Consider the following 10,531-nt stretch of genomic DNA (forward strand, 5'->3'; position numbering starts at 1 on the left):
TATTATTATTATTATTATATTATTATTATTATTATATATTATTATTATTATTATTATTATTATTATTATTATTATTATTATTATTATTATTATTATTATTATTATTATTATTATTATTTCTATTTCCAGACAAGATGGAGACTTACCCTCCCCACCTCCATCCCCACCCCATCAACCAATGGACCCTTCCCTTCCCCCGTTACCTTCACCTCCTTCCCCTCCCCCTATGCAGAGCAGTATACAAGCCCCACCTCCCCCTCCCCCTCCACCTCCTCCTCCACCCCCTCCCCCACCACCCCCTCCCCTACACATGGATGGCGTGATGAATGGTGGAGACACAGTCTCCCTCTCCTCAAACTCAACCTCTACAGGGGCACCGACGTCAGCGGAGCCCAGCAAACCCCACGCTGGTGCCGACCGCAGCGCTCTCATGAAGGAGATTATTCAAGTGGACAGTGAGTACAATCTCACATGCGCGCACATTCACACGAACACACATTCCTACTAACATATACTCTCTCTCTCTCTCTCTCTCTCTCTCTCTCTCTCTCTCTCACTCACTCACTGAGTGGGGTTCCTGACCTCCCATAGTGGACAGGGGAGCCCTCACTGTGTCTTCTATCCCCCTATATCTGTTTTCTAACATGCTTTCTGTCTTTGTCTAAGAATGAGATTACATGGTTTTGTCAAGGCCCTGGAGGGAAACAGTCAAATTTAATGTATAGTAGAGTTTTGGGAGATATTTTTTTGTCTTGTAAACCATCTCTCTGTTATGCACTGTATTATGTTTTGTTTACATATTATATATGACTTGTAAACATTTGAGTGTATCCCTCTTAGTGGGGACACCTGCTTGTGTCTGGATGAGACTCTTAGGTGATCTGAAACTAAGTACTTTGATAGTGTGCTCTTGGAATCTACATCTGTTTCCTATTTGAACCAATTCCCCTTTATCTTACCTTTCCTTGGGTGCTTTAATTGTAATTCTAGAAATTTTTACTATCTCATTTTCATCCTTTTTACTGGCGCTGATATGACCTTAATGTGTTGTAAGCGCCACGAAACCCTTAAAAACAAAACAAATATCACACAGACCATACTAAAATCCACTAATAATTTTTTGAATTTAGAATAATATTTTCAGCTCTCCCACTTGCCAATATCTTTGGGAGATCAAAGATAAGCTTCTGGGTGGGGTCCTTTGACCTCCCATGGGGGGTAGGAGGTCACTTGCCATTACTATCCCCTTATAGCTGTTTTCCTAGTTGCTTTCTGTCTTTGTCTTGTCCTGGTTTTCTCCTGACCATTGCCGAAGTCCTAGCTGAGGGGGAAACAGTTAAATATTTTGTATTAGTTTTGGGAGATGATATTTTTTTTGCTTGTAGATCATCTCTCTGTTATGTATTGTTAGTTATATATATTCTGTAAACATTTGAGTGTATTCCTTTTGGTGGGATCCTGTCCTGGTGTCTGGATGAGACTTTTAGGTGGTCTCAATCTAAATACACTGATACTATCAGTGATAGTGTACTCTTGGAATCTACATCTGTTCCTTATCTGATCAGTCCCCTCTCTTACCTTTTCTTGGCTACCATTTGTAATTCTAGAATTTTTTCAATATCCCATTTTCTTCCTTTTTACTAGCGCTCAAATGACGTAAATGCATAGGTCTTTATGTCTAAAAATTATGTCCTGAAATGGTTGTAAAAAATCTTGAATTCAATAGTTAACTCACTCAATCCTAGAGGGTGTTGCTACTTTTCAAAATTGGAAAAAATGTATTGAAAATGAGCGTGTGCATAGATATTTTTATTCAACTCCCATTAACGTGTAAACATTAAGGACATAAGCTTTGATACTATGCCTATAATTTGTCTCAGACATATGTAATAAACAGGCATGTGGTAAAAGTAACCCCAGGTATACTACGAATATAGTCGGTGTTAGGGTTCAGTGAGTTAAACATGACATAGAGGCTTCCAACTTCTCCACAGAACTGTACATTCCAACAAAACAGCAGTAACTCTACCACATTTCACAAAACAACACTGTACATCCACAAGAAATTATCATAGCAGTAAGTTCACAATTCCAACACACAGAACCAACACATATAAAAACAGTTTCTTCCCAAGGACCATCTAGAAATGGAACATTCTTCCACCAGAAATCCTAGATATGACCAACAACAACAAATTTGATCAACTATTAAACATTTATCTTTCAACTCAATAACACAATAATGGAGAAAGTCACCACATAATTGTATAAAATCTGCAGTGATGGGTAATTCGCCTTTTGCAGATAAAGATGTTGAACTTGAAATAAAATGGAAGAAATTATTCTCTGATACTATTCATCAATTCCATTTTTTTCTTTCTTCTTTTCTATAATTCTAGGAAAGAAGAAGTTGAAAAAAATAGAGCACCGGGAACAGAAGAAGGAAATATCTACCGCTCCTGGTGCACTGGATGTCCAGGCTCTGATGGACAGGGCGATAGAGATGAGGAGGAAGGTGATAGAGATATCCGACAGCGGCGGGGAGGAGAGTGACGACGATGATTGGGGTGATTCCGATGGTTAGGTGGGAACATTCCAACTGGCGGATGGATCAATATCAATATAGCTACATAAACAAGTGATGATGAAGTTTTCAACCTTGTTGAATATGTGATTTTTGATTGGGAGTATAAGGGAGAAAGGGATGGTGCATTCTGATAAAAGGAGCAACCGTTTTTAAGCCAGGGTAGGGTGTCTGTTGCTGGGAGAGAGAAAGGGAGAGAAAGAGACATGATGCTCTGCTAAAAGGTTATTTTTGTAAAGTACAGCACAAAATGACACCACTGTAATTTAATTTTGGTAACCTATGAAAGGAATTTTTAATTTTCATTTGTTTCTCTGGTTAATAATTAATAAAAATTTAGGGAAAAAAAAAAGATCAAAGATGGGGTGACAGACACCAAAATAATAATAGTAGTAATGGCTTTTTTTACAGTGTTGAAAAGGTGTGGACGAGATAATTTGTCCACATTTTTATCGAACAGTTGAGAAGCTATTTCTTTTTTTTTTTTTTTTGTTTTTGGAATTAGACATAGGCTGGCAGCTTTTGAATGATCTTTTAATATTAAACCCAGAGAAATTAATAAATTAATAATTTTTCCATAGCCTTTCAAAATAACTCTCTAATACTGTCATTTTGTGGCAGAAGTCTATAAAAAGACCTTTCTGCTTTGCTTCAAATAAGGAGAGAGAAAGAGAGAGTGCTGAAATCATGGCTTTTCATTTCTTTTTTCTTTTTTTTTCCCCCGTTTTTTTTTTTTTTTTTGGTTGATAAAATGGTGAAAGAAGATTGTAATGTTACATATGTAAACTAATATAAGCTCATGAATTTATTGTACAATATCGATATTGGTGTTAAGATCACCAGAAATGTATTATGTAAATATATAGTATATCTTTCCATGATAAAAAAAAAGAAAGCTTAAATGCCTAGCTGTTAAATCCTGTTCTTTGGAGAATGACTATTGCTGTTTTTGTTGTCTTTATTTTGTTTCCTTTAATTTTTTTAATAACCTTTTACAGTTCTGTTTTCCAAGAGAGAATTCATGTTATTATTTCACCATGTTAAGTAAAAATGTGGCAAAAATTCAAATGTCATAATCTCTACATTTCAAAGGAATCTTTGGCTGTGGATTAGGTTGTAAATACTGGAATTTTCTTTTCCCCATCTGTGTGTCTACAGTTGCATGATGATGCATTTGGAATCCTTTATCGAAATAACTTGTTATCGATGTCTCAATGATGAAAAGACAAAGATAACATAATTATATTATTCATGTCATAGATACAAAACCGTTCAAGATGTACTAGGCAAATTTTAATCAAATTGATGTTTAAAACATTATTGATCAAACTGGTACTTGAAGCAAATGCCAATATATATTATTATGTTCCCTGCTATGTCCCTACTGCTAACATTTGGCTTCCTATCCAGAGGGTAGGAAGTAATCTTTCTATTTGTTTCACGTTGCAGAAGCTGAGATAAACATATGTCTTTGGATTGATTATTAGAATTTGTAAGTTTGCTATTAAAACTTTTTAAATGGTTTTTTTTAAACAAAGAGAGCAAAAGACAGTCTTTTGCAAAATGGTCAAATAGATTTATGTGTACAAATTTGGATTTTTTACCCTATCAGAATTTTGATATATTGGACTATTGAATATCTCACTGAAAAAGGACGAAAACCTGTCACTCTCTCTAATTCACTCTCCTTCCCCCCCCCCTCCTCTCTTTTTCTCTGATGATATTGTATCTTTTGCGTCTTCCAAAACTTGTGGCCTTCTTCAAGTCTTATGTTAACAGTTTGCTCTCTTGACTCTAGCTCCTCAAAAGATGTTATCAATGCTAAATTGGACACATTCTTTTGCATTGCTACGAGATTTCCCCCCCCCCCTTCCCTCCCTCCTCCTCAGGCACAGCACAAACTGTTAACACAAGTGCTATACAAAGGCTAATTATCTCAAACAAATCTACCACTAGCTCTAACTGTAGTATTGATTCATCGTGAATTATTTTAACATTTACCATCAAACTATCTTTATCTTTCACTTCATAAAAAAACAAACTGCAAACCAATTCATTGACACCAACATTAAACCATCATGCTTTGGAGATGAGATGGCTTTAGATTCATTTGTTGCTATCATCTCACTCATGTTTCATACTATCAAAATGAATATGTGAATTTGAACCGAATATCTTAGAATTTGCTTCAATTGATGTATTGATTATTTTTCAAGAGAGGAGAAATACGACATAAGACTGTTCAATAATCTGTTTAGCTATCGTATTCTGTTGAGCTTTATTAGTTTTTATTTTTGTGTGTGTGTGTGTTACGTTATTCGATAAAAGTTAAAATTCAATAAACGTATACAATTTAACCCCACCTTTCCTCCCCAAACATGTCACAAAAGAACTGTTTTATAGAAATGTAAGCGTCCGTTAAGAGATGATGTAAATGGAAGAAGTCTTAGTTTATATAGTAAAAGTCTTGACAACTTAAATAAAACTCGGTGTGATCTATGTAAGCGAAAAAGCTAGAAATTTTAAATGTATATGTTGCAAAAAAAAAAAACCCACCAAAAAACGATGGAGAGCTTTTAAGAAATCCGTGAGAAAAGCATCGAAAACTGGGATGTTTGAAGATCAGTCAAGCAGAAGGAATATGAAATAGCCAGTCACAAACTATTCGAGATTTATCATATATTATTTCTTGAATTGATCTTTATGATGCAAACTATAGTATGATTGTATCATCTCCTTGTCATTCTTCTCTGATCTACAACCAGCTATTAATGGCAAGAGTTGGATCTGCGAATTACTTGTAGCTTTTTTTTCTCTTCATCGATGGTGACAGAACTCCAAATTGTTCTTTATGTTTGATACTGTTTGCAATGGGTATTCTTATTTTTTTCACCATGTTTTACACAACTTTTCGCAACAGAAATTGATGAACTTTTTTATTTTATCTTAATTCTAAAAATATATACTTCTGGTCATAATAAAATGAAATTGTTACATCCAACTTTGGTAGACAGCGGTTGAATATTTGTTCAAGGTAACCATTGGCTTGGAAATTTAAATCTGTCTACTTTTGCTTTCTTTTCTCTTTTGATTTGACATCCATTTTTACCATCCTTGCTGTTTTTATTGGTGGCTGAGGAAGGGCTTTTAGACTGAAATGCTCCTCTGTCTTATTCTTTTTGAGGCGGTTATCTTCATTTTTTTTGTTCAATACCTCTCTCATTTTCAATATCAACTACACCATGCACTTAGATGAATGTTGGCTGGTAGTAAGCTTATATCGTGCATATGGTATGGATTATGATTTTGTCACAGAAATGACAAAAATTGTGGCATTGTTAGCTTCATAATTTTTTTTGTCTTTCTACAGTTAAGTCCTTTTCCTTATAGCTTTCATTCTTTGTTCTTTAAAGAGCATATCACAAAGATCTTCGCTAAATTTGGATATCTTAAGATATTTTTATCTTTAAGAGTGATTGAATAGAAACTGCACACAAAATAAATTCTGATATAAACCATTATGGGAAATAGGTTGGCTGCAATACTTGTCTACGCTTTTTTATTTTATACGTTATTTTTTTTTTTCCTTCAAATGTTTGAGAATGCAAACTAGGTAAGCTTATCAAAATGATTTTTATTTATTTATTTATTTTTTTTTAAATGTTGCTGCTTTACTGTAAAATATTCAATGTGATCTTTCAGTGGCATAGAGTGCTTATCATTATCATTGTCCCAGAGTATTCCATATCCGTGTGCTTGCTACCATCTGTGTTATTGTTCTATTCATCAGGGTATTTTCTAACTCCGTAATGTTTTTGTAAAAAATGTGCTACCTGTCTTTTTTTGTTCCCACCTGTTTATGCTCCCTGTCTCCTTTGTTCCCTCTTGTTTATACTACCACCTGGCTGTATTACAACTATGATCAAAACCGATGTTTTTTTTGTTTTTTTTTTAAAGTATTAATTATACATTCAATTACTGTTGGGATTCTAATTATAGTATTATCCCTAAAAGTAGTCCCCTCCTCCACTCCATTAATGCAGGCATGTATAAGGAGGATACCGATTTTCGTACACAGGTGCATGCGTAAGCTACTCAGAATAAAAAGGATGGATAGAATTAAGAATGAAGAAGTATGGAAAAGAACACCGCAGAAACCAGTGGGAGAGGAAGTAGGAAGAAGACGATGTGGGGACCTGGGTGAGACTTTTAGGCGATCTCAAACTGAGTACATTGATAGTGTGCTCTTGGAATCTACATCTGTTCCCTATTTGAACCATTCTCCTTTGTCTTACTTTTTCTTCACGTCCTTTTAATTGTACATCAAGACTGCCTTTACCACCCCATTTTCTTCCTCTTTAATGGCGCTGATATGACCTAAATGTGTTGCAAGCGCAGTAAAACCATTAAAAACAACAAACTAAAACCAGAGAGATGAATTAGCAAGACAGAGAGGGGTTGGGGTATTTATTAACGAGGGCTCTGCCATAAGATTATGGCACAATTGTGGTTTTGGAAAAAATAATTAAATGAACATAAAACACATACGCTTTTTTAAAGCATTGATTCAAGACAATGATGAACATCTTTAGGGGCTATATTATTTATTCTAAAGAATAGTAAGACTACTCAATGACTGAATGAAGAGAAAGCAATTTAAAAAATACAAACTCAAATTCTTGCAGAGGTCATTCTAAATCACTACATAAAATAAAAAATGCTATACTGTGTTTCAGGCGTATGTTATTGAAATACTTCTTTCTGCTTCACACTGGTTGGGGTTCCTTATCTCCCGTAGTGGGCAGGGAGGTACTTGCTGTGTCTTCTATTCCCCTCCCTTAATCTGTTTTTCAATTGCTTTCTGTCTTTATCTTGGAATGAGATTACTTGGTTTTGTCCTTGATGGGGAGGAAAGCAGTCAAATGTGTAGTTAGAGTTTTGAGAAATGATATTTTCTCCTTGCAAATCATCTCTTTGTTATGTAGTTACATTTTTTTGTTATAGATATATATTGGGTTGTAAACATTTGAGTGTGTTCCTCTTAGTGGGGACCTGTCTCTGGATGAGACTTAGGTAATCTCAAACTGAGTACACTGATAATGTGCTCTTGGAATCTACATCTGTTCCCTATTTGAACCCTTCTCCTTTGTTTTACTTCTTCTCATGTGCTTTCAACTGTAAATCTATAACTTTTTTGTCTAACCCATTTTCTTCCATTTTACTGTTGCTGAACTGACATACATGTGTCTGAAGCAGTGTAAAACCCTAAAAACCAATAAACAAAACAATGAATGTAATCTTGAACATTGTATCATGTTATTGATATGACTGTCATACTTTTTAAAAATTCATTTTTGTTAATAAACGAGAGGCTCTTCCTTTCATGGTCCTTGTCATCAGGCATGCATTAGTGACGATGGTCGAATTGTAAACACAAGAGGCTAGTGATAAGGTCTCTCCTTCTTCTGCCCTTTCCCTCTTAGTTGACTGTCTATTTCTTGTGTCGGAATGAGATGACTTGATCTTACCCAGACTCCTACTGGAGTCTATTGTTGTAAGTGAGGCTGACAGATGTTAGCGAGCTTTTGTTCTTTTTTCTTTTTTTTTTTTCATTAAGGAGGGTCCCAGTTGCTCAGTGGGTAGAGCACTCGCTTGACATGCCAAGGGGCTGGAATCGACCCTACAAGATGTCGATATTTTTTTTGGACCTCCCTGTCTACCCAGCAGTGATTGGTGGAAAGTACTTTGCGATAGACTAGTGTCCTATCCAAAGGTAGCAAGCAATTACTACTACTGTCCGTTTAACATTATAGAAACTAGGATAAACTCCGGTTCCATCGGCCTTATGGCTCTGAAGGACTACATTAAAAAAAATTATTTCTTCAGTAAGCATGTGCATATCAGTCCCATGTCATTTTCATCTCTGTTCTTTTCTTGAACTGTTCCTATTTTTATGTACCATTTCTTAGGCACTGTAGACAAAAAAACGTTGTGGGTATTCACGAATTCATAATTTAATTGCAGTGTGTGTTTTGTATACCATCTTGTTTCTTTGAGATGCTGGTGTGAGCAAGCAGTGTTAAAACTAGGTCACCTGTAAAACCTTTTTATACAGTATTTGAATTGGAATTTGTCATATTTCATGTAGAACTCGTGATTTATGTTTCAATATTAATAAGCTGTGTTATCATCACATCATCATCAGCATCATTGTTATCGTCGTCATCATATCATCATCAGATTATTATCATTATCATCATCGTTGTCGCTGTCGTCATCATCATCATCATCATCATCATCGCCATGAGAATATCCTCATCATTATCAATATTAACCATCTCACTCTTTACCCTTGTGCAGGAATGTCTTCAAACAATAAAAACAAATTGTAAATGTCCAAGATGCAAAATTCAAAGAATTTAAGAAAAACTAATTTATGACATTTAAAAAAGAAAATTGTTATTATTTTGTTGATATTATTCTTCTTCTTCTTCTTCTTCTTCTTCTTCTTCTTCTTCTTCTTCTTCTTCTTCTTCTTCTTCTTCTTCTTCTTCTTCTTCTTCTTCTTCTTCTTCTTCTTCTTCTTCTTCTTCTTCTTCTTCTTCTTCTTCTTCTTCTTCTTCTTCTTCTTCTTTCTTCTTCTTTCTTCTTCTTCTTTCTTCTCTTCTTCTTCTTCTTCTTCTTCTTCTTCTTCTTCTTCTTCTTCTTCTTCTTCTTCTTCTTCTTCTTCTTCTTCTTCTTCTTCTTCTTCTTTCTTCTTCTTCTTCTTCTTCTTCTTCTTCTTCTTCTTTCTTCTTCTTCTTCTTCTTCTTCTTCTTCTTCTTCTTCTTCTTCTTCTTCTTCTTCTTCTTCTTCTTCTTCTTCTTCTTCTTCTTCTTCTTCTTCTTCTTCTTCTTCTTCTTCTTCTTCTTCTTCTTCTTCTTCTTCTTCTTCTTCTTCTTCTTCTTCTTCTTCTTCTTCTTCTTCTTCTTCTTCTTCTTCTTCTTCTTCTTCTTCTTCTTCTTCTTCTTCTTCTTCTTCTTCTTCTTCTTCTTCTTCTTCTTCTTCTTCTTCTTCTTCTTCTTCTTCTTCTTCTTCTTCTTCTTCTTCTTCTTCTTCTTCTTCCTTCTTCTCTCTCTTCTTCTCCTCCTCTCCTCCTCCTCCTCCTCCTCTCCTCCTCCTCCTCCTCCTCCTCCTCCTCCTCCTCCTCCTCCTCCTCCTCCTCCTCCTCCTCCTCCTCCTCCTCCTTCTTCTTCTTCTTCTTCTTCTTCTTCTTCTTCTTCTTCTTCTTCTTCTTCTTCTTCTTCTTCTAATAATAATTATTATTATTACCCGTATGTCATCAATGGAAAAACTGACTGACAATCAGGGTTTTTATTCGCCTTTTCTATCTTCTCTGTATTCCCACTAAATTTTCCTTACCTCATTAAAAATGGGAATGTGTTTCCAAGCTTTGAGTTGGGCGGACATTATCTATGGCTTAATAGAATATTTTGAATCCTGTTTGAGACATTACTTTTCGGCCCTCCCTCTATAGCATTTACTTAATAATGCTATGATGGGCTTCTTTGATGTTATGTTTGTATACACATCTCACGTCATCTCTTTAGTTTTATATATACCATTGTATTATACTATTGTTAAAGAAACAGGTTGAATTCGTAATATATAATAAAATACGCATGGACTTTACTTGTTTTTGTTTGATGAATCATATTTATTTTTAATATATTATTGCAACAATGATATAATAATTACTATAATGGCTATGTGTAAATGTATTTTAATTACTATGTATTATGATGTCTGACTGTTTTTGATGGAATATTTTTCATTTCCAATGTACACTTTCTAATTGTTATTTCTCCTTCCTCTACTCAGTGCATAATTTTGAAAATTTTATGCTAATTCGTCAACTCTGAAGTAAGTTAACTGTACAGCCATTTTTACTAATCTTTTGATGTTGCT

The 10,531-nt window shown here is 34.8% G+C and overlaps 1 protein-coding gene across 1 annotated transcript in view; it reads left to right on the top strand.

The window, feature by feature from the left end:
- Positions 1 to 9,040, top strand: part of LOC144969187 (uncharacterized) — a 50,220-nt gene extending 41,180 nt beyond the window's left edge. The window contains exons 9-10 of the mRNA XM_078908299.1: positions 130 to 455; positions 2,400 to 9,040. Coding sequence (XP_078764425.1) covers positions 130 to 455; positions 2,400 to 2,584 — 511 coding nt within the window. The 3' untranslated portion in view covers positions 2,585 to 9,040. The remainder of the gene's footprint in view (positions 1 to 129; positions 456 to 2,399) is intronic.
- The last annotated feature ends 1,491 nt before the right edge of the window (positions 9,041 to 10,531 follow it).

Source organism: Berghia stephanieae, chromosome 3 (genome assembly GCF_034508935.2).
Source record: "Berghia stephanieae isolate SIO BIC M18660-M18661 chromosome 3, UCSD_Bste_1.3, whole genome shotgun sequence".
Classification (NCBI taxonomy): Eukaryota; Metazoa; Mollusca; class Gastropoda; order Nudibranchia; family Aeolidiidae; genus Berghia; species Berghia stephanieae.